A 25,191-nucleotide genomic window follows, 5' to 3' on the forward strand; every position below is an offset into this window, starting at 1 on the left:
AGTTTATCTATATTTGGGTTTTAAGCCCTTATCAGATACATGGTTTCAAAGTATTTTCTCCCATGTGGTAGGTCGCATTTTCATTTTGTTGATATGTTACTTTGCTGTGCAAATGCCTTTTAGTTTAATGTAGTCCCACCTGTTTATTTTTACTATTACTTTAGATAGAAAAAATATTATTACAATATTCAATGTTGTATTTTTAAAGCTTTAAAACTTACTATTCTCCAGAAAATGCATTGTTCTCACACCTTTATTGTCTCATTACCTGATCTTTTTAGGTTTTTATTCATAAATTAAACTTCCTTTTTATTAGTATGAATTTTACACTGGGATTATAATTACAGATTATTTTTGTCTAACACAGCGGTTCTCAACCTGTGTTGACCCACAGGTTGAGAACCGCTGGTCTAACAGATTAGTCACAGGTTTACAAATGGCTAAGGGATACAAGAACAATCACATGTTACATGAAATGAGGTGAAATAATACATAATAGCAGATCAATGGTTACTTCAAACCTATTCTCTTGTCTCGATGTTACACAGGATACACACACTAAATGCTAATTTAAAATGTTAAACTATATCTTGCAAAATTGTTAAGCTGTCATGGTGACTTCTGAATTGTTTATTTGGACAAGATGGGCTTTCTTGTTTCGCGAAAGGGAAAAACAACGTGCTATAGAATCCATTCTGAGGAAGCTATATATGATGAGAAGCATTTCAGTATCTTAGTTGTTCGTTGATTGCTTTCTCATATGTGCCTTGACCAGGGGCTACAGCAGAGCGAGTGACCCCTTGCTCAAGCCAGCGAACTTGGACTACAAGCAGTGACTGTCCTTATAGCTGTTTATGTATGATTGGAAACCATGCATCCCAGTTACAGAAAACGTGACATCGTAAAATTGGGGGAAATTATCTTAAAACTGTGTGGGGGAGTAAAATGATTTTGCAGTGTTAGTTATTTTGAACCTATGCTGTGAAATAGTCATTAATCTCCATTTATTATTTCTCTGACAATTTAAAGGTGTTTAAAAATATTCTTAAAATGTTCCAAAAATATTTTCATAGAAAATTTAGTTTGATTTTTTTCTTCTTTTTTTTTTTTTTTTTACAGAGAGACAGTCAGAGAGAGGGATAGATAGGGACAGACAGACAGGAACGGAGAGAGATGAGAAGCATCAATCATCAGTTTCTCGTTGTGAGACCTTAGTTGTTCATTGATTGCTTTCTCATATGTGCCTTGACCACGGGCCTTCAGCAGACCAAGCAACCCCTTGCTCAAGCCAGCGACCTTAGGTCCAAGCTGGTGAGCTTTTTTTGCTCAAGCCAGATGAGCTCGCGCTCAAGCTGGCGACCTCGGGGTCTCGAACCTGGGTCTTCCGCATCCCAGTCCGACGCTCTATCCACTGTGCCACTGCCTGGTCAGGCAGAAAATTTAGTTTAAAATGCTAGTCAGGCCTGACCAGGCGGGTTGGGCAGTGATTAGAGCATTGGCTTGGGACTAGGAGGACCCAGGTTCAAAACTGGGAGGGTGCTGTCTTAAGCGCAGGGTCATCTGGTTTGAGTGTGAGATCATAGACATGACCTACCCCATGGTCAGTGGCCTGAGCCCAAAGATCACTGGCTTGAAGCCCAAGGTTACTGGCTTGAGCAAGTGGTCACTGGCTTGGCTTGGCTTGGCCCCCCAGTCAAGGCTCATCTGAGAAGGCAATCAATGAGCAACTAAAGTACTGCAACTGAGTCAATGATGCTTGTCTCCCTGTCTCTGACTCTCTCTCTCTCTCTTTCACTTAAAAAAAAAAAACTAGAGCGTCGACCTGGGAAATGCTGAGTTTGCTGGTTTAAAACCTAGGCTTCTCTGACCAGGTGTTGGCGCAGTGGGTAGAGCGTCGGGCTGGGATGCGGAGGACTCAGGTTCGAGACCCCGAGGTCACCAGCTTGAGCGCGGGCGCTGCTGGCTTGTGCAGGGGGTTACTCGGTCTGCTGAAGGCCCACGGTCAAGGCACATATGAGAAAGCAAATCAATGAACAACTAAGGTGTCACAAAAAAAACCTGGTGATTGATGCTTCTCATCTCTCTCCATTCCTGTCTGTCTGTTCCTATCTGTCCCTCTCTCTGACTCTTTCTCTGTTGCTGTAAAAAAAAATAACACGGCCCTGGCCGGTTGGCTCAGCGGTAGAGCGTCGGCCTAGCGTGCGGAGGACCTGGGTTCGATTCCCGGCCAGGGCACATAGGAGAAGCGCCCATTTGCTTCTCCACCCCTCCTCCGCGCCTTCCTCTCTGTCTCTCTCTTCCCCTCCCGCAGCCAGGCTCCATTGGAGCAAAGATGGCCCGGGCGCTGGGGATGGCTCTGTGGCCTCTGCCCCAGGCGCTAGAGTGGCTCTGGTCGCAATATGGCGACGCCCAGGATGGTCGCAACATGGCGACGCCCAGGATGGGCAGAGCGTCGCCCCATGGTGGGCGTGCCGGGTGGATCCCGGTCGGGCGCATGCGGGAGTCTGTCTGACTGTCTCTCCCTGTTTCCAGCTTCAGAAAAGAAAATGAAAAAAAAAAAAAAAAAAAAAAACCACAAAACCACCCTGGCTTGCCGGGGTCAATGCACACATGGGAATTGATGCTTCCTGCACCACCTCCTCCCTCCACTCTCCCTTTCCCTCCTCTTTCTCTGAAATGATTAAAAGCTTAAAAATGCTAGTCTGCAATTTAAGAGACTATAATACTACTTATTAGAGGTATTTATAACTAAAATGACTTTCCAGAGTAGGATGTCTAAAGAGAAAATTTATTCTGAAATCCAGTACTGTATTACTTGGGATTTAGACACCTTTATGAGCAGAGTATGCGTGCATGCCTTTTTATCTGGTATGTAAGATAGCACTACCAGTCATCAGCACCAGGATTTGCAGTTCTAGAATGATTGTGTATTAGCAACAATAGTTTGTGTTGTAGTACTTCTGTGTTTGTGTTGTATATTTTAGATGTTCTATTGAATTCTGAATGTTTTTTTCCCTAAAATAATATTCTTCAATTTTAAAGCACCCCATTTTAAAAACTATTTTTTACTATAGCTGATGATACATCCTTAAGTATTTGATAGTTAGGTTCTAATTATTTTCACTTATGGCCTTTGATATAACAATTATGTGGAAAGTACTAATACACAGAATAACTTTTGCTAAGGGGTAAAGGTGGTCAGCATTTAAAAAATAGTAATGGAGGCCTGACCTGTGATGGCGCAGTGGATAAAGCGTCGACCTGGTCGCCGGTTCGAAAACCCTGGGCTTGCCTGGTCAAGGCACATATGGGAGTTGATGCTTCCAGCTCCTCCCCCCTTCTCTCTCTCTGTCTCTCTCTCCTCTCTCTCCCTCTCTGTCTTTCTCTCTCCCACTCTCTCTCCTCTCTAAAAATGAATAAATAAAATTAAAAAAAAATAGTAATGGAAGAAGATGTGGCACATATATACACCATGGTATACTATTCAGCCATAAGAAATGATGACATCGGATCACTTACAACAAAATGGTGGGATCTTAATAACATTATATGGAGTGAAATAAGTAAATCAGAAAAAACAAGAACTGCAGGATTCCATACATTGGTGGGACATAAAAACGAGACTAAGAGACATGGACAAGAGTGTGGTGGTTACGGGGGACAGGGGGAGGGAAGGAGGGACAGGGGGAGGGGGAGAGGGAGGGGCACAAAGAAAACCAGATAGAAGGTGACGGAGGACAATCTGACTTTGGGTGATGGGTATGCAACAGAATTGAATGACAAGATAACCTGGACATGTTTTCTTTGAATATATGTACCCTGATTTATTGATGTCACCCCATTAAAATAAAAATTTATTTATATAAAAAAAATAGTAATGGGCCTGACCTGTTGTGGCGCAGTGGATAAAGCTTCAACCTGGAATACTGAGGCAACCAGTTCGAAACCCTGGTCTTTGCCTGGTCAAGGCACATATGGGAGTTGATGCTTCCTGCTCCTCCTCCCTTCTTTCTCTCTCTCCTTTCTCTAAAGTGAATAAAATCTAAAAAAACAATAATGGTAACATTAGCAAGCTCTGCTTGAAGTAAGAAAATACACTAGAACTAATCTCCAGTGGATTGATTTTTTTTTTTTTTTTAACAGAAACAGAGGGACAGACAGGGAGGAAGGGAGAGAGATGAGAAGCATCAATTCTTTGTTGCAGTGCCTTAGTTGTTCATTGATTGCTTTCTTATATGTGTCTTGACTGGGGGGTTATAGCAGAGTGAGTGACCTTTTGCTCAAGCCAGTGACCGCACGCTCAAGCTGGTTAGCCTGCACTCAAGCCAGATGAGCCCACGTTCAAGCCAGCGACCTTGGGTTTTCGAACCTGGGTCCTCTGCCTCCCAGTCTGATGCTCTATCCACTGAGCCACTGCCTGGTCAGGCTCCAATGGATTAATTTGTAAAATTCCTTTCAGCTTCAAAAGTTGGAGTTTATTAAAGCAGCTAAAGACAGCTATGTACATGAGGACAAATGTGGGGACACACACTGTATTATGAGAATGTAAAAAAGCAAACATTATTGCAGGTAAAGAGGACATCGTCTGTTTGAAGCCCAGTGACTGGGAAGTTTTGTTCATGTTGTGTAGGCAGTAACTCCCTCTGCATTGCCACATTAATTCCTCTCATCAGATGAAATTCATGCTAAAAAACTTATGACCCCACAAGTTCCTCTTCCTCTTTTTACCTTTCTGTTAATGGCTCCAGCATTCTCATTGACCCAGAATGAGAAATCCTTCATGACACCTGCCACATCAAATGCCCTTACTTTCTCTCTGTTCCCTTCCACCTATTCCCGCCTTCCGTCTTCTGGTATTTTGTCAGTCTTTTTATTATTATTATTATTTTTTTTTTATAGAGACAGAGAGTCAGAGAGAGGGATAGATAGGGACAGACAGGAACGGAGAGAGATAAGCATCAATCATCAGTTTTTCGTTGCGACACCTTAATTGTTCATTGATTGCTTTCTCATATGTGCCTTCACCGCGGGCCTTCAGCAGCCCCAGTAACCCCTTGCTCGAGCCAGCGACCTTGGGTCCAAGCTGGTGAGCTTTTGCTCAAACCAGATGATCCCACACTCAAGCTGCTGACCTCGGGGTCTCGAACCTGGGTCTTCCGTATCCCAATCCGACGCTCTATCCACTGCGCCACCGCCTGGTCAGACATTTTTGTCAGTCTTATCAATCCCTTAGTGCTATTCAACATGCTTCCCTAATAATTTCAACTTTTTTTTTTTTGACAGAGACAACGAATCAGAGAGGGACAGATAGGGACTGACAGGAAGGGAGAGATGAGAAGCACCAATTCTTTGTTGTGGCTCCTTAGTTGTTCATTGATTGCTTTCTCATATGTGCCTTGACTGGGGGGCTACAGCAGACTGACCCCTTGCTCAAGCCAGCGACCTTTGGGCTCAAGCCAGTGACCATGGGGTTATGTGTATAATCCCATGCTCAAGCCAGTGACCCCAAGCTGAAGCTGGAGAGCCTGTGCTCAATCAAGCTGGCAACCTTGGGGTTTCGGACCTGGGTCCTCTGTTTCCCAGTCCAACACACTCTCCACTGCGCCACTGCCTGGTCAGGCTATTTTCAACTTCTTAATGTTCTAACTATATTCTTAACAGTTTCACCTACATCTTTCTCTGATTTGGTAGCTTTCTAGTAGTAACTTTATCACTTTATTGTTTTATTAATACTATTTTATTTTCTTGTTTGGTGATATTAGACTATAAACTTTTGAAGTTAAGTACTGTTTTCTTTACATTTTTTGTATCCTTTCCAGTTCAGTGTCTTTCACATATAGATCCATAATGCCTAACCTAAGGTTGTTTTCTGTTGTATGTGTTTGGTATTATACTAATTTGATAGCAGAACCTCACTTGACATGACATGAGCCTGTTATTTATGTTGCAGTATAAAAAGTTGTTTTTGTAGGTTAGAAACAGATTAGTAGAAGCAGGTTCACATGGTTTCACCCATAATCTTTATTTAACCTACTTAATGTGAATATTTAGAGATTTCAGTACAAAAAATGTTAATGATTATTACTATGGGGATGTGATTATGTAATTAATAAGTTAGTAAATGAATCATTAATATGTCAGAGGTATCTTTATGATGCAGAGTGTCTCTAAATTCTGGTGATATCTGAGGATCTAGAAGTGTGACCAAAAGTCCTCTTTTACCAGAGGCAGTACCAATTGATATTTGTTGTGTTGGCATAATAATTAATAGTGCTCCCCCTTGAATCCTCAAGAGCCCTGATTTGGCTAATAAATTATATGTTTACTTACCTTTAGCAGATAGCCCTGCAACAGGTGCCTCCATTATGGTAGGTGGCTTTAGTTAAGAACCAGAGGCCCTGACCGGTTGGCTCAGTGGTAGAGCATTAGCCTGGCGTACAGGAGTCCCAGGTTCGATTCCCGGCCAGGGCACACAGGAGAAGCACTCATCTTCTTCTCCACCCCTCCCCCTCTCCTTCCTCTCTGTCTCTCTCTTCCCCTCCCGCAGCCAAGGCTCCATTGGAGCAAAGTTTGCCTGGGAGCTGAGGATGGCTCTGTGGCCTCTGCCTCAGGCGCTAGAACAGCTCTGGTTGCAACAGAGCGGCGCCCCGGATGGGCAGAGCATCGCCCCCTGGTGGGCATGCCGGGTGGATCCTGGTTGGGTGCATGCGGGAGTCTGTCTGACTGCCTCCCCGTTTCCAACTTCAGAAAAATACAAAAAAAAAAACAAACAAACCAGAACACTCAATCTCACAACTAAGTCTTGTTCTGGTCAGAGTAAGGTGCATTATAAGATGCATACAACTCTTCTAATACATCTGAGTATACATCAGGAGATAGGATGCACTAGAAATTAATGAAAAGTTGAGATCGCTGTTTTCTTTAGTGGGGAGTACTTTATAAAAAAGTACATCACCAGGAAACAATTATAGGCCCTGTCTGGTTGGCTCAGTGGTAGAGCGTCGGCTTGGCGTGCAGGAGTCCCGGGTTTGATTTCCGGCCAGGGCACACAGGAGAAGCGCCCATCTGCTTCTCCACCCCTCCCCCTCTCCTTCCTCTCTGTCTCTCTCTTCCCCTCCCGCAACTGACGCTCCATTGGAGCAAAGTTGACCCGGGTCCTGAGGATGGCTCTGTGGCCTCTGCCTCAGGCGCTGGGATGGCTCTGGATGCAACAGAGTGGCGCCCCAGATGGGCAGAGCATCACCCCCTGGTGGGCATGCCCGGTGGATCCCGGTGGGGCACATGCGGGAGTCTGTCTGACTGCCTCCCTGTTTCCAGCTTTGGAAAAATGCAAAAAAAAAAAAAAAAAAAAAGACAATTATAAAGGCAAAGAGGCTGCTATGATGGGCATGGTAGAAAGTGACTTGATTTAAAAAAAAAAAAAAAAAAAAAAAAAAAAGGCCCTGGCCGGATGGCTCAGTGGTAGAGTGTTGGCCTAGCGTGCGGAGGACCCAGGTTTGATTTCCGACCAGGGCACACAGGAGAAGCGCCCATTTGCTTCTCCACCCCTCCGCCGCGCCTTCCTCTCTGTCTCTCTCTTCTCCTCCTATAGCCAAGGCTCCATTGGAGCAAAGATGGCCCGGGCGCTGGGGATGGCTCTGTGGCCTCTGCCTCAGGCGCTAGAGTGGCTCTGGTCGCAACATGGCAACGCCCAGGATGGGCAGAGCATCGCCCCCTGGTGGGCAGAGCTTCGCCCCTGGTGGGCGTGCCAGGTGGATCCCGGTCGGGCGCATGCGGGAGTCTGTCTGACTGTTCCCTGTTTCCAGCTTCAGAAAAATGCAAAAAAATAAAAAATAAATTAAAAAAAAAAAGGTAACTACAGTTTTAGAATCCCTTAATTGGCCCTGGTCGGTTGGCTCAGTGGTAGAGCATTGGCCTGGCGTGCAGAAGTCCCAGGTTCGATTCCCGGCCAGGGCACACAGGAGAAGCGCCCATTTGCTTCTCCACCCCTCCCCCTCTCCTTCCTCTGTCTCTCTCTTCCCCTCCTGCAGCCGAGGCTCCATTGGAGCAAAGATGGCCCGGGCGCTGGGGATGGCTCCTTGGCCTCTGCCCCAGGCGCTAGAGTGGCTCTGGTCGCGACAGAGCGTCGCCCCCTGGTGGGCGTGCCGGGTGGATCCCGGTCGGGCGCATGCGGGAGTCTGACTGTCTCTCCCAGTTTCCAGCTTCAGAAAAATACACACACACACACACACACACACACACACACACACACACACAGAATCCCTTAATTGATCATGGTATATGAGTATATGCAAATATGACTTTTCTTTTTCCCCTTAAAATTATCTGAGGTATATAGGCAATGGTGAAAAATCATTCTTGTCTACTCACTGGTATAGGATTTACCATAGCCGAGCTGTATAAAAATGAGGTACTCATTCCTCAGTCAGGGCACGAATGAAGAAAAACATCTGCTTCTCTTCCCCTTCCACTTCCCCTTCTCTCTCTTAACCTCTTTCAGCCAGTGGCTAGATTGGTTTGATTGTGAGATTAGTTTGGGTGTGGATTTGAGCATCGGCCCCAGACATGGGTTGCCAGGTGGATGCGGGCCAGGGCACATGTGGAAGTCTATCTCCCCTCCTCTCACTTAAAAAAAAACATGAATAAATAAAATAAAATTGAGGTACTCCTGAGACTGAACTAATTCAAGGCAGTGTTTTATATAATAATTTCATAGCTCCCCTAGTCAGAATCCTAAACACAATGTAAGGTCATTATAACTGCAATGACACTGGAGCATCCATATTAATGATATCCCTGGTCCTGGTGACCAGCGAGAACCGAAAATAACCTTGGATGGGTTCTCCCTGGCTTTTGGGGTTCATTTAGTCATCCAGTGATATAGGGGCTATATATACTAATATAGTAGGGCACTCCATGGGGGCAGAGGAAGGTTAGGACAAGACATGATCATTGTGAGTTCTGGGACCTGTTGAAGGAAAAAATGTTAGGTAGCAATAGAGTTCAAAAAAAGGTTGGGTCTGACCTGTGGTGGTGCAGTGGATAAAGTGTCAACCTGGAAAGCTGAGGTCGCTGGTTCAAAACCCTGGGCTTACCCAGTCAAGGCACATATGGGAGTTGATGCTTCCTGCTCCTCCCCCCTTGTGTCTTTTCTTTCTTTCTTTCTCTTTCTCTCTCTCCTCTCTTCTCGTCTCTCAAATGAATGAATAAAATCTTTCAAAAAAAAATAAAAGGTTGGGAAGTTACAGGATAAAAGCCTTATTTTGTTGGCTTTTTCCTCCTCCAAATAGTAAGTTTCTAGTATAGTGATGCCTAAAGATGCTATCTTCTTTGAGCTTTATTTTCTTGGGAAATTTTCCTTGCTTCTTTTCCTTCCTTTCCTTTCTTCTTTTCCTCCCTTCCCCTTCCCCTTCCCTTCCCTTTTTCCTTTCCTTTTTTTCTCTCTTTCTTCCTTTTTTCTTTTTTTAGTGCTAAAATCTGGGAAAATGTGTTCTTACAGTAGCTCTTAAAGTATGTTGCAGTGCTGCTGTATTCAGTTGCTCTCTCAGTAACTGGAGATGGGGTGGGGATTTGAATGCCCTTAAGGCTACAATATAGAAAATATAAGACCCATTTTGTTACATGGCCAAATTGGTATTACTTGAAAAATTCAAAAGCCCAGAAACAATTTATTTGAAATATGAGGAAAGAAAATTATTTTTCTTTTCTTCTTTTTTTTTTGGTGACAGAGACAGACAGGAAGGGAGAGAGATGAGAAGTTTTAATTCTTTGTTGTGGCACCTTAGTTGTTCATTGTGTTCTCATATGTGCCTTGGCCCCGAGGGCTACAGCAGAGCAAGTAACCCCTTGCTCAAGCCAGAGACCATGGGGTCATGTCTATGATCCCACGCATAAGCCAAGGGCTCTGTGCTCAAGCCAGAGGATCCCATGCTCAACCAGGCAATCTCGTGGTTTCAAACCTGGGTCCTCTGCGTCCCAGTTTGACACTATCCACTGAGCCACTGCCTGGTCAGGCTTTTGCCCTAACTTTAATGAAGCATTTATTCTCTTTCTTGGCAGAATGAAATTAACACTGAAAATGTGGTCAGCTCCATAGATCCTGAGAAACAAGATTCTCCTCCTCCTAAGCCGCCACGGACCCGCAGGTATTGTATGTCACATTCAGTTGGAAAGAAGACTTCCGTTCACTGTTAATTAAAACAACAACGTTAAACGGAAAGCTGGGGGATAATCAAGGAAATCTCCCATGAATACGAACAAATAGAGATAGAAAATCGAGAGAGAAGGTAAATTAGAGAATCAAACCAGGAGGTCTGTAATAATAGTGGTAGTAGTCTAGGAGACCAAAAGTAAAAACTTAGCAAAGAAATAAAGTTTTCTTGTAATAAAACACATTAATTTTAATATAGGAAGTTCCCATTATAATTGATAAAAATATTATAATACTGTGGATTCTTTTAAAAGTTACATGAGATTATAGAACATCAAGAATAAAAAAGAAGCCTGACCTGTGGTGGTGCAGTGGATAAACAGATAAATCGTCACCTGGAACGCTGAGGTTTCCGGTTCGAAGCTCTGGGCTTGCCTGGTCAAGGCACATATGGAGGTTGATGCTTCCCGCTCCTCCCCAACCTCCCTCTCCCTCTTTCTTTCTCCCCCCCCCCCCCCCTCAAATGAATAATTAAAAAAAGAACCTAAGAGCACCAAGGAAAAAAAACAAACAAGGTCACGGTCAAAGGAATAGGAATAAGAAGTAACAAAATTCTGAAGGAAAATTATTTCTAATCTAGAATTATACCTATTTTCAAAAGAATCAATAATCTTGAAAACATAATAATTAAAATATACAAGGCCTTAAGAAATTTCCATCTTACATACAGTTATTAAGAAGCAACTAGAGGCCCCAGCCAGATAGCTCGGTTAGAGCACCCTCGCAAAGTGCAGAGGGTCCCTGGTCAGGATATATACAGGAGCAGGTCATTGTTTCTGTCTCTTTCTCTTGCTTTCTCCCTTCCTCTCACTCTAAAATCAATTAAAAAAAAAAAAGAAGAAACAACTAGAGGATATACCCACCAAATCAAGGGACCCAGAAAAAGGAGGGTGGGACCTGGGGCACAAGACAGTCTGACTCAGGAGAGAACAGACGCTCTGTGGCCTAGGGAGCCAGTTGCCACCTAGAGCAGAGATGCACATTTTCTCAGAGGGTGTGTGGTGCTGGTAAGTCACCTGCTGTGCTTGACGAGTTGCGAGGAGGTGGACAGATCTGCAGGGAAGTTAGAAACAGGGCTGTGCCACTGATGAGGCATAGAGAACCAAACAGCAAGCCCACAGCAATTATTAGGAAAAACAAGGACTTGAGGAAATACAAAATTATGGTATCACTGGCTTGAATAATAACTATAGTCGTAAGATTGAACTAAATGGATTTATAATATTACAGTATTCAGAAGATGAAGAAGACTCACAGTAGGAAGGCAATAGAGAATGTATGAAATAGATACAGAAAACAGTTTATGCATTTTCAAATATTTTGAAACATGAAGGTAAATCTTAGAAGCAGCTATTAAAAAGCTTTGAAAGTTGATGTCTCAGCAGCTGAAAAGCTGTGGGAGGGGCTGCTGTTTTGCATTAAAATTCTTGAATTTGACTTTAAACAGTGTATATGTATTACCCTGTTAATAAATTTTCATGGTTTGACAAATTATAATTTTTTCTTCAATAACTACAAACTTGACTACATAATTGTTACTTACGACTCTTGTTAAAAAGGATGAACAGTAGCCGTTGTATGTTTGCTTTTCAGTTGCCTTGTAGAAGGGGATGCAAAGGAAGAAATACTGCAGCCACCAGAACCTCACCCGGTGCCCCCCATCTTGACACCTTCTCCCCCTTCAGCTTTTCCAACAGTCACTACTGTGTGGCAGGACAATGACAGATACCATCCAAAGCCAGTGTTGCACATGGTTTCATCAGAACAGCATTCAACAGACCTCAACAGAAATTATGATAAATCAACAGAACTTCCAGGAAAAAATGAATCCACTATTGAACAGATAGATAAAAAATTGGAGCGAAATTTAAGTTTTGAAATTAAGAAGGTCCCTCTCCAAGAGGGACCAAAAAGTTTTGATGGTAACACACTCTTGAATAGGGGACCTGCAATTAAAATTAAGTCGGCCTCACCTTGTATAACTGATAAAATCTGTAAGGCACAGGAATTGAGTTCAGGGGATCTAAAAGATATTTCTCAGAATTCTTGTGTGGACTGCAGTGGAACACAGTCAACTAAAGCTCCAGTTATTCCACCAGAAGAGTCACAGAAGAATTCAGACCCACCTCCAAGGCCAGACCGCTTGCCTCTTGATGAGAAAGGACATGCAATGTGGTCATTTCATGGACCCGAAAATAGCCTACCCTTGCCTGATTCGTCTGAGGGAAAATCCTCAGATGCTCACTGTCAAACAATGAAAACTGTGAGTTTAACACAAAGCCCTACAATACAAGGTGAAACCCATGATCCTGTAGATCATCGTAGCAGTTCCCCTCTGTTCAGAGCACCCCTCAGTTTCACTAATCCTCTTCACTCGGATGACTCAGACTCAGATGAAAGGAACTGTGATGGTGCTGTGACCAAGAATCAAACGACTCTTTCAACAGCAAGTGCCACCGTTTCTGCTGCCGCTAGTACTGAAAGCGTTTCTACAAGGAAAGTATTGCCAATGTCCATTGCTAGGCATGATATAGCAGGAACAGTACATTCAGGTGCTGAAAAAGGTAATAATAGTATCTAAGACTTCAATATTTCTACTGTGTGCCAGTCACTGTTCTAAGCACTTTAGCTAGATTAATTCATTGTTTCCACACTTTATTCTAGAACCTTAGCAAAATTTTATTTTAGATTAAAAAAAATTTTTAAGTAAGCTTTTATTACCTTTACATTGCACTGCTGAGCTTTATACTTTCAAAATGTTTCAATTGTATCTTTTTCTTCTATATTATAGCTTTTATTATTTTATATGGGTCAAGCATACATTTGACTGGATAATAGAAATTTAAAAAAGACAATTACTTAAAGTAACAGTGGTACAAATATTGAACAGTAGCTTGATTGGCCATTTAATTCCATTCATGTTTATAACAAAAACTTATCTTTTTTTATGCTCTTAATTACAAAAAATCTTTTAAAAAATTTCCTCATAAATTATTGAAAAAGTGGCTGCTTTCAATACTGTTTATCCAAGAAGCACTATTGCAACTACTCAGCAGAATATGGGAGTTTTAATCCAATTAGTAGTGAGTGTGATATGTCCTATCTAGTCATCACCCTTATTATTTAAATAAGCAGTCTTAGCATTTCAAGATAACGTGGGCACTCAGTCACCAAGATATATTTTATTGGTTCTTGAAACTGGTCTGCTAAAAATAATTATGGCTGCCTTCTTAAACAAAAAAGTTGAAAGCAAATGTATACATGTGAAAACTATTTACTGATAGATTACCAGTGGTCATTTGTTTGTTAGGGAATTTGGGTTGAGACATGCAGACTGTTATTTACAATGTGCTGGCAAAATAAGTACTGTGCACTTGAAAGATGACTTTCTTTTTCTATTTCTGACCTAGTAAGTACTACCCATACTGTGTCGCCTTTATTTTTCCCAACTCACACATACTGTATTTCGTATCTTGAGAATGTGTCTGATCAAGATGAGTGTCTAGCCTGACCTGTGGTGGCGCAGTGGATAACACGTCGACCTGGAAATGCTGAGGTCACCGGTTTGAAACCCTGGGCTTGCCTGGTCAAGGCACATATGGGAGTTGATGCTTCCAGCTCCTCCCTCCTTCTCTCTCTGTCTCTCTCTCTCCTCTCTAAAAATGAATAAAGAAAAAAAAAAAAAGTAGAGTGTCTAAACTAATTTCCTAAATTTATAGGATTCTGTGTATTCTTGATTCTTGTTTTATTTGAAGTATCTTCAAAAGATAATGGTTACCACAATAAGTATTGCTTTATCAACTTGCTATAATTTAAAATTGTTAATATCTTTTTTCTTCCTCAACTTCAGAGTTTGAAAAATAATTTACCAAGTTCTAATTACTCAAGAAAATGTATAGATGAGAAATCTTCATTTGGGGCTTTTTTTCTTTTTAAAGCATTATCAGGCATGTCTTAAGCCTATGATATGTATTTTTTTCAACAATTAGTAAAAATATAATGTGGTGAGGCCAGGCAGGATGCATGATATGATATGCTCATTAAATTCACTGCCAACATGCCCAGTCTTTTGGTGATAACAGAAAGAGTCCCTTTAAAATACCACATACTGTACAGGGATAGTTGAAAGCACCCTATTGTATAGCAGCTTACTTCTGCTTTTTTTATTTGTATTTCAAAGCAAAGGTTGCTATAAATGGAATTGCTGGTGTCTTTTCACCCTGCCCTATGTGTTAACTGAAGTCTTTCCTGTGTAAGTGTTTTGTGCTGCAGCATAACTGCGAGCTTTCCTAATAATATTTACCTTGGAGATGATTCATTGGTTCAAGAATTAGGTTTTTCTTTGTTTGTTTTAGAACCTCTTAGGGAGTTAAACAGAATAATTTTGTTTGATAACTTAAATAAATAAAACTGGCATAAGTTACTGCCTGACAGAAATTTCTGAATATGAAGTCTGATTTTAAAACTGACTCAGGTGTCCTGAAAGGTTTCTGAGACATGACCACACTAGGCCCCCATACATTGTACGACTTGCAAAAGCCTATGTAATGTGCTGTCTATGGTTGAATAACCTCTAAAAGTTAATAGCATTGGAAAGGCAATCCATAGAGCCAGGGGAAACATACAGTCGAGAAGCAAGGGTCACAGTTATAAAAAAGGACTTAAGAGTGAAGACTGTCATGAGAGTAAAGGTATAGAGTTTCTGAAAGATACTTGGTACTTAATGTAAACAAGCAAGACTGACTTCCTGATTTGTTCACTTAATTATGAAATGGCACCAGAGTGCCAAGATTATGCATCCCTTCCCTCCAACAGCCATATCTTCTTCACTGTGAGTCAGTAGCAAAAGGGCAAAGGGAAGGATGATGATGGCTCAGCCTGTTACTGATAGATAGTTCTTTAGTGGCTTCACTGGATATGCAAGAGAGAATTCCAGTACTCTTGTTGGATATATACAATATTGAATTGGAACTCTTCTCAGCAGGACACAGAACTCTATTTTCTTGTATCTTCAGCTAAATAAGTGTAGAAGGGACAAGGGTAATCATACTTGGCTCGTGCTTCTTGAAAATAAAAGTGCTTTACTTGATTTTCAATGTCTTTTAATGCATAACCTATAAGATGTGGTAAAATAGCAAAGTATCATGGCAAGATTGAACTTTTTCTTAAAAAAGTTGTTAAGGCCCAGAAAAAATAATACAGGATGCCCACATTTCCCTCTCTTTACCTCCTCCCCTGACCTGGGAGCCATACCTGGAATTGCATCTTCATGCATGTTTTATTCCTTTACCTCCAGTGAAACCTCAAAAGATTGTTACACTAGTCACCCCATGCCGTCGTGTGCTGGTGAGGCTTCAGAGTATTCTCAAAGTGTAGTCATGTTGCTGTCCAGATTTTAGTCAACAAGTGTGTGGACCATTTAAACAAAAACTTAATAGTTGTATATTTTTATATGTAGTAGAAAAATAGTACTTCAAATTTGTTATTTTAGTCATTACTGTTTAAAATGTGACTGAAGTACATAGTAAGTTAAAAATGAGTGGAATTTAAAAAGTAAATAGGATGGATGGTACAAAGCATGCAAAACTCATGACGGGTTCAGCAGTTGATTCCGGTTTGGAAAAACCTGGTCTAAGTCAAATGACTTTCCTTAGTGGACTCAAAGCATCACCAGCACCCCCAGGAGAGGGGTCAGTTGTCCACCGTTCAGACTCAGGACAGTGTGACAGTGTTTGCAGGGTATGGGGAAAGTTATGAGAGAGTCATTTTCTGTCTATGATGGATTTCATTCTTCTTTGCTTAATAGGCCTCATAATTCTTCACAAGTCAGGTAGTAAGGATTTCTTATTTTTTTGTACTTTAAAAAAGTGGTTCTCTTAGTTTCCTTGTGGCAGTGAGTTTTAGAATGTCAAAACACTTTTTTTTAGATAACAAGTTCATTTTTAATGAGTCAACATTTTTAAAAAGTTAATAACTGGCCGAAATTTTATGTATTTAATATAGATGTTGATGTTAGTGAAGATTTACCTCCTCCTCTCCCTGAAAGAACTCCTGAATCTTTTGTATTAGCAAGTGAATCTAGTAAGTATCTCTTCTGCTTTTACAAAAATACTTTATATTCTTACTTGAACTCTGAAAAACATGGCTGATTTTAATCTAGTTGCTATTGAAATTCAAAAACAGGTTTGAATTGATACTGACAAATGTTTTTAATTCCTTGTATGAAAAATACTTTTAAAAATGGTGTTTTTACTTGTTAAGATTCCTAAAATGGCTGTATTTATGTTGATACTATAATTCAGATCAGTGCAGTTAAGAACATATTTGCATTGCAATCTGGTGTGGATGAAAAGACATTGATTGGTTCACTTGGTGACAGTTCAGGTAAATAAACATTTAAATTGGGTTGTAGGTGAGCATTTCAGTTGCTATTAATTCAGAGACACTTAAGGCCACAAGAGTATCAGTAAGAACTGGGGAAAGTGTATTTCAAAGCATTGATAATATATTTCTCTTCCTTTCCAGAAAAAGAGCATAGTTAATAGCTTTAATATATTCATAGTGTTTCATGCTCAGTGGAGGTGCTCACTAATATTTATTTATTTATTTATTTATTTATTTATTTATTTATTTTTACAGAGAGGGATAGACAGGGACAGACAGGAACAGAGAGAGAGAGATGAGAAGCGTCAATCATCAGTTTTTCGTTGCGCATTGCAACACCTTAGTTGTTCATTGATTGCTTTCTCATATGTGCCTTGACCATGGGCCTTCAGCAGACCCAGTAACCCTTGCTCGAGCCAGCAACCTTGGGTTCAAGCTAGTAAGCTTTTGCTAAAACCAGATGAGCCCTCGCTCAAGCTGGTGACCTCGAGTCTCGAACCTGGGTCCTCTGTATCCCAGTCCGATGCTCTATCCACTGTGCCACCGCCTGGTCGGGCTAATCTTTATTTTTTTAAGAGAGACAGGAAGGGAGAGAAATGAGAAGCATCAACTCATAGTTGCAGCACATTTATTTTTTGACAGAGAGTGAGTCAGAGAGGGATAGACAGGGACAGACAGACAGGAACGGAGAGAGATGAGAAGCATCAATCATTAGTTTTTCATTGCACGTTGCGACACCTTAGTTGTTCATTGATTGCTTTCTCATATGTGCCTTGACCATGGGCCTTCAGCAGACCGAGTAACCCCTTGCTGGAGCCAGCAACCTTGGGTTCAAGCTGGTGACCTCGGGGTCTCGAACCTGGGCCTTCCGCATCCCAGTCCAACGCTCTATCCACTGCGCCACCGCCTGGTCAGGCAGTTGCAGCACATTTAGTTGTTCATTGATTGCTTCTCACATGTGCCTTGACCAAGGGGCTCTAGTGGAGCCAGTGACCTTGGGTTCAAGCCAGTGACCCCACACTCAAGCTCGTGAGCCTATGCACAAGCCAGCAACATTGGAGTTTTGAACCTGGGACCTCAGTGTCCCAGGTCAACACTATCTACTGCACCACCACCACCACCACCACCACCACCACCAGTTAGGCTCACTAGTCTTATATGAATTAAATTTTAAGTACAAGTCTGTCATATGTATAGAGTATAATAAGCTTATAATAAACTTTAATGACTGAATTCTTTTAATTACATTTTAAGAAAGGGCCTGACCAGTGGTGGTGCAGTGGATAGAGTGTTGACCTGAAATGCTGAGGTTGCCGGTTTTAAACCCTGGGCTTGTCTCATATGTGTCCCTTCAAGGCACATATGAGAAGCAGTTACTATGAGTTGATGCTTCCTGCTCCTCCCCTCCTTTTTCTTTCTAACCTCTCTCTCTTTCTATCCTTTTATTTACTTAAAATCAATAAATAAAATCTTTAAATGAATAAATTTTACAGAAGGAAACTTAAAGGAATATTCTTGAATTGATACAAACAAGAAGAAGATTCCCTGACCTGTGGTGGCACAGTAGAGAAAGTATCAACCGGAAATGCTGAGGTCGCTGGTTCGAAACCCTAGGCTGCGCCTGGTCAAGGCACATGTGGGAGTTGATGCTTCCTGCTCCTCCCCCTTCACATCTCTTTCTCTCCTCTCTAAAATGAATAAATAAATAAGAAAAAGATTTAAGCCTGACTAGGTGGTGGCGCAGTGGATAGAGCGTCGGACTGGGATGCAGAGGACCCAGGTTCGAGACCCTGAGGTCGCCAGCTTGAGCGCAGGCTCATCTGGTTTGAGCAAAAAGCCCACCAGCTTGAACCCAAGGTCGCTCGCTCCAGCAAGGGGTTACTCAGTCTGTTGAAGGCCCGTGGTCAAGGCACATACGAGAAAGCAATCAGTGAACAGCTAAGGTGTTGCAACGTGCAATGAAAAACTAATGATTGATGCTTCTCATCTCTCTCCGTTCCTGTCTGTCCCTTTCTCTCTGACTCACTCTCTGTCTCTGTAAAAAATAAAAAAATTAAAAAAAAAAACACACACACACACACACAAGAGGTGTTTTCAAAAAAAAAAAGGAAAAGAAAAAAAAAGATTTAAGACTTTTTATTTATTGATTTTTAGAGAGGAGAAAGAGAGAGAAGGAGAAAGGGGTCTGGGGGTGTGTGTGTGGGAGGCATCAACTAATAATAATTGCTTCCTGTATGTGCCTTGACCAGGCAAGCCCGGTGTTTAGACCCGGTGACCTCAGTGTTCCAGGGTAACACTTTATCCATTGTGCCACCACAGGTCAGGCCAAATAAAATTTTTTTATGAAAATGATAGTTTCTAAAAATCTATAGACTGCATTTGTATATTACCTAATGCAAGAAATTTTAATAAGTAAAGATGTTAATTTTAATTGTAAGGTATCATTTTTCTTAGATACACCTATACGATCAGAATGGAGTGAACTTCAAAGACAGGAAGAGTCTGAACAAAAAAAATCTGAAGTGAGTCCTTTTGGGATTGAAACAGCTAGATCTCAATATTTTTGCTCTTTTGTTAATTTATGTTACTGTTTGTTACAGTAACTGTCAGTTTAAGACTGTTAAATATAATTTTTATCAGCATTTCTTGTCCTAAGATTTCAGATGAAATATGAGATTTGACTTTTTTAAAAGGGCAAGATAGTCTACATATGATTGTCATGTCACTTCAGAGTCTTATTTTCCCAAGATGCTTTTGAAATGTTTAAAGAATGCCATGTTCCAAATCATTCTGGAGAAAGGACTGGAACTGGAGTTACTCTCTTCAGTAACTCTCCTCGATACTTTTAGTTCCGTGATAACACTAAGTACACAGTCCTTCCCCTCTTTGGTTTTTCTAGTCACATGAGTTTTCCTTTCACAAGAAATGTATTGGTAGCTAAATATTTTAGCCACGGAATCATTTTTTTGTCACCATTAATATTTTTCATATTCCATATTTTTATATCCCTGAAATTGGGGTACATCTTACAGTTGACTAAAAAATGCTGATATACAGTGTCACATAAAATAGTGCTAACCTATAATGATGATGGTATGTCTTATAATCCATGTATATCATAATTTAATAAATGTGGTAGAAGACTAACAAAATGCTGTAGTATATATGTTTCTTTGTGTAGTAGTTCCTGCATTGTAAGATGTTTTCATTCAGAAGGATAAAAGAATTTGCCTATCCTTTGCTCCCAATATAAAATAACTATACATTAAAAAATTTTAAGCCCAATTGAAAATGTCATTGTGTTCTTTTCCATTGCCACTGGGTATCTTGATTTCTTGGGATATGTACTCATAACAGACAAAGTTTGTTCATGAAACTTAAATTGTCTTTCATACAGGGCTTTATAACCTCTGGAAGTGAAACATGTGGTAAGTTAGATTTTATTATTTTTGCTGTAGATTATATAGATTAATTTTCATAAAATAGCATGAAATTATGTTATATGCTTTTTATTGGTTAGTCTGTATGTGAAAATATGTAGGACACCTCTTCTAGATCGTGAAATAGGTAGTATAATTCTTCCAAATAAATTACTATTCCAGAGATTATTATTGACCTGGAAAAATAACAGCATTTATTACCAGTAGTTACAGGTTGATAGGAAAGAAATTATTTGAAAAATATTCCCTGTAGTCTCTTATTCTCTTTTGTTTATAAAAACACTTAACATCTAGATCTGACAATGATTTGAATAAATGCTTTATGTTAACATGGCGATTGAATTTGGTCCTTCAAAATTGTTAAACATTTATCATGCTAAAATAGGTCAAGCTATTGTTAATTCTTATAAATCAGTGACCATGTAAGCAGCTCAGACATCCTAGCCTGTGCAAGTCCCTGAACTAATCTCGCACCTGCCTTCATTCTCCACTCTGCTTCAGCCCCTCTCTCTCTGGGTCTTGCCTGCTGGGGCTCTAAAAGCTTTAGAGTCCAGCCCACCTGGACTGGTATCCCATCTTCGCCATTTTAGCTACTGTGTGGCTTTGCCCAAGTTACCTAATCTTTCTGAGCCTCAGTCTTCTTCTCTGTGAAATACAAATAATAATAGTACCTACCCTAGAGGATTTGCTGTGAAGGTTTAATTAAATTGAGTCAACCACTGTGCCTGCCACTTAATGGGAAAACGGTAGTAATGCTATTACTGCTATATTTTTTATATCTTTATAATTAATACTATGTTATGGCTCAATCCCTGGATCTTTTATTTTCTTAATATATGTTAACTCCTCTCTGGCTTTTCTTCTCTGTCCAGTCTGGATATGGTCCTCCATCACTGTAGTCACACTCAACAGTTGTCCTCGACTTTCTTGCTAATGCCCATCCCATTTTATCCTTTGGGCTTACTGAATCTGCTAAGAAATCACTCAGTTTTATAGACTGAGCCTACAATGCTGGTTCAACACAGTTGGACCCTGTTTTGTTTGGTTATCTTATTAGGTGATACCTGAATTGTCCAAATCTTCCCTTCTTCTAAAATCATCAATCCCACTAACTCGTTCTCAGTAGGCGACTTTGTTTTTACTAGAAAATTGAAGCCTTTACACTAGATCATCATTTTCTCCTAGAAGCCAGCTCTGAACACTTCACCACCAGTTCCTCCCGCATGCCTCTTCTCAGTCCCCATTGGGCTCTGTATAATTTTATTATAAACTTATCACACTACTATAATAATATACTTTTCTGTGACTCCTACTAGACCAGGGGTTAGCCAACTGTTTTCCACAGGCCTAATTCTGCCATGGGCCTTTGCTCTTGTTCTTCCCTTGATATAAACAATAGATTTTGACTTTTTTTTTTTTTTTTTTTTCCTGAAGCTGGAAACGGGGAGAGACAGTCAGACAGACTCCCGCATGCGCCCGACCAGGATCCACCCGGCACGCCCACCAGGGGCGGACGCTCTGCCCACCAGGGGGCGATGCTCTGCCCCTCCAGGGCGTCGCTCTGTCGCGACCAGAGCCACTCTAGCGCCTGGGGCAGAGGCCAAGGAGCCATCCCCAGCGCCTGGGCCATCTTTGCTCCAATGGAGCCTTGGCTGCGGGAGGGGAAGAGAGAGACAGAGAGGAAGGAGGGGGGTGGGGTGGAGAAGCAAATGGGCGTTCTCCTATGTGCCCTGGCTGGGAATCGAACCCTGGTCCCCCGCACACCAGGCCGACGCTCTACCGCTGAGCCAACCGGCCAGGGCAGATTTTGACATTTTTAAAAAGTTGTTTAAAAACGAAAACAAAGAAACAAAAGTCTGTGAAGATTATGTAACTGGACAGTATATAGCTTGCAAAGCCTAAAATACTTATTCTCTAGCTCAAGGGTCCCCAAACTACAGCCTACTGGCTGCATGCAGTCCCCGCTGCACTTCTGGAAGGTGCACCTCTTTCATCGGGGGTCAGTGAGATGCATCCTGTGCTCCTGGAGCACTGTATGTGGCCACTCGCAAAGCGCGATGTCGCTCACATACAGTACTACTTCCAGTGACGCAGGATGCACATGTCATGGCTCTGGAAGCGCGTCATATCACTTGTTACGGCTAGCAGTGACAAATATGGAACCGGACATTGACCATCTCATTAGCCAAAGCAGGCCCATAGTTCCCATTGAAATACTGGTCAGTTTGTTGATTTAAATTTACTTGTTCTTTTTTTTTTTTTTTTTGTATTTCTCTGAAGCTGGAAACGGGGAGAGACAGTCAGACAGACTCCCGCATGCACCCGACCGGGATCCACCCAGCACGCCCACCAGGGGCGACGCTCTGCCCTTCCGGGGCGTCGCTCTGTTGCGACCAGAGCCACTCCAGTGCCTGGGGCAGAGGCCAAGGAGCCATCCCCGCTCCAGTGGAGCCTCCGCTGCGGGAGGGGAAGAGGGAGACAGAGAGGAAGGAGAGGGGGATGGGCGCTTTTCCTGTGTGCCCTGGCCAGGAATCGAACCCTGGACTTCTGCACGCCAGGCCAACGCTCTACCACTGAGCCAACCGGCCAGGGCTAAATTTACTTGTTCTTTACGTTAAATATTGTATTTGTTCCCGATTTGTTTTTTTACTTTAAAATAAGATATGTGCAGTGTGCATAGGGATTTGTTCATAGTTTTTTTTATACTCCGGCCCTCCAACAGTCTGAGGGACAGTAACTGGCCCCCTGTGTAAAAAGTTGGGGGACTATCCTCTTACGGAAAAGTTTGCTAACGCCTGTCTAGACTCTGAGCACCTAAGGAGAACCATCCAAGTTGAGGCTAATTGTAAGTGTGACGAGTGTGCTAGAGCAGTGGTCCCCAAACCCCGGGCCGCGGACCGGTACCGGTCCGTGGGCCATTTGGTACTGGTCCGCAGAGAAAGAATAAATAACTTACTTTATTTCTGTTTTATTTATATTTAAGTCTGAACGATGTTTTATTTATTTATTTATTTATTATTTTAAAAGAGTCAGAGAGAGGGATAGACAGGGACAGACAGACAGGAACGGAGAGATGAGAAGCATCAATCGTTAGTTTTGTTGTTGCGCATTGCGACACCTTAGTTGTTCATTGATTGCCCTCTCATATATGCCTTGACCGTGGGCCTTCAGCAGACCGAGTAACCCCTTGCTCGAGCCAGCAACCTTGGGTCCAAGTTGGTGAGCTTTTGCTCAAACCAGATGAGCCCACGTTCAAGCTGGCAATCTCGGGGTCTCGAACCTGGGTCCTCGGCATCCCAGTCCGATGCTCTATCCACTGCGCCACGGCCTGGTCAGGCTATTTTTAAAAAAATGACCAGATTCCTTCCGTTACGTCCGTCTAAGACTCACTCTTGATGCTTGTCTCGGTCACGTGATACATTTATCCGTCCCACCCTAAAGGCCGGTCCGTGAAAATATTTTCTGACATTAAACCAGTCTGTGACCAAAAAAAGGTTGGGGACCACTGTGCTAGAGGACAGTATCTCGATTGGAGAGAAAAGAAAGAGAAACCAGGAAGGAGTTAACATGTATAAGGTCTACTAGAAAGTTCTGTCCATTTCTATCACAACAAGTTTTGACACGTAAGCACGTTTATTTGGCGCATGTGTGCCTCTCTATTTTTATCACTTAATGTATACATACTGATGTAGCAAATTAACTAAAACAAAGTTGATTCACGTTAGTCTTATGTGTGAAGCGACAGTGTACCCGTGGCGACTGATAAAGTTCATTTACGCCACTGTAATTTTAACGAATTTCAACAAGGAAGAAATGCAACAGAAGCATATCTGTCGCATCCACCAAATTTCCGGACTTAGCACCCTCTGACTATCACTTGTTTCTGTCCTTACAAAATTTTTTGAAGGGCAAAAAATTCAAAAATGAAGAAGATATCAAACAAGCACTGGTTCAATTTTTCGCATCAAAAGATAAAACATTTTTCAAAAATGGGATATACAAATTGCCCTCACGCTGGCAAGAAATCATTAATAATAATGGCAATGATATTATTTAAGTTTATTGACGGTAAGAAAAATTTGTATTTTTATTCCAAAAACGGACAGAACTTTCCGGTAGACCTTATATTTAAAGGTCATTAGACTTGCACTCCAAGTTTCCAGAAAAGTTTCTTAGGTGTAGGGAATGTGATAAAGGTTGTGAAAGAATGAATTAATCAAAGGAGTTAATTTCTTTTGTACATTGATAATTGAGTAAACTAACTAAAATTTAAGTAATGTAAAACTTCATAAAGAAAACGATTATTACTTTTAGGAGCAAATAGCAAACACATCATTTAATTATGAATTTGCTTGCCATTCATTGATTTCCATATAAAGGCATTTCAGTTGCAGTTTTTAACACCCAGTGTAGTTACTTTAAGGAAATATAATATGCCAAGATTCAAGTTAAAGTAAGAGCATAAAGAGAATCTTCACATTGCAGAAGTACTCATTGCATATTTCTAGGTGCCCTCAAACACACTTATTATGATTTCCTGTGCTCACCACCCTAGCATTTATATTTAGCTAGGCCTCTAAAATCATGAAGCCCCAGAGAGAGAACTTGTTCTTTTAACCTACTGTCCACATTAAGACAATTAGAGGATTTTTCCAATGATGCTACAAATGGTAATTAACAGTGGCTTTGTTTTGCATTTTGTATCATCCAGCAGGAGGGATTCACACAGGGAATTGTCCAGAATGTCCACCTACTTCCAGTAACAAGAAAGATCAAATACCAGAAAGTCCAACCAAAGCCACAGATATTGGTAATTTTAGAACTTGAATTATGTAGTTAATGCTGCCAAGAATGAGAAAGGTCATTTTCCCTCATTCCAAGATTTCCTTAAGGCAAAGGTTATCTAATTTTGTGTTGTGATTTACTTTATTTCTCTATCCCCTCCCCACCCCTCCCCCGCTTTTTCCCTCCCTTTTTCTTTCAGTCTCTCCCTTAGAAAAAGTTAAATTACTGATTTTAGAGAGGGAGGATGGGAGAGAGAGAAGACAGGAACACCGGTCTGCTCCTGTGTGGGCCTTGACTGGGATGGACCCGGCAGCCTCTGGACTCCAGATGGTGCTCTAAGCAGCCACGCTGTTCAGCCGGGGCTGATCTACT

The 25,191-nt window shown here is 41.5% G+C and overlaps 1 protein-coding gene across 3 annotated transcripts in view; it reads left to right on the top strand.

The window, feature by feature from the left end:
* Positions 1–25,191, top strand: part of PTPN12 (protein tyrosine phosphatase non-receptor type 12) — a 115,443-nt gene that overhangs the window by 89,211 nt on the left and 1,041 nt on the right. Inside the window, exons 12-17 of one of the 3 annotated variants that reach the window (XM_066354456.1) lie at positions 10,060–10,145; positions 11,804–12,774; positions 16,214–16,291; positions 19,049–19,116; positions 19,992–20,022; positions 24,746–24,844. In XM_066354456.1, the coding sequence (XP_066210553.1) occupies positions 10,060–10,145; positions 11,804–12,774; positions 16,214–16,291; positions 19,049–19,116; positions 19,992–20,022; positions 24,746–24,844 (1,333 nt within the window). The remainder of the gene's footprint in view (positions 1–10,059; positions 10,146–11,803; positions 12,775–16,213; positions 16,292–19,048; positions 19,117–19,991; positions 20,023–24,745; positions 24,845–25,191) is intronic. The other 2 variants (XM_066354454.1, XM_066354455.1) reach the window with 2 other exon arrangements.

Source organism: Saccopteryx leptura, chromosome 12 (assembly GCF_036850995.1).
Source record: "Saccopteryx leptura isolate mSacLep1 chromosome 12, mSacLep1_pri_phased_curated, whole genome shotgun sequence".
Lineage (NCBI taxonomy): Eukaryota > Metazoa > Chordata > Mammalia > Chiroptera > Emballonuridae > Saccopteryx > Saccopteryx leptura.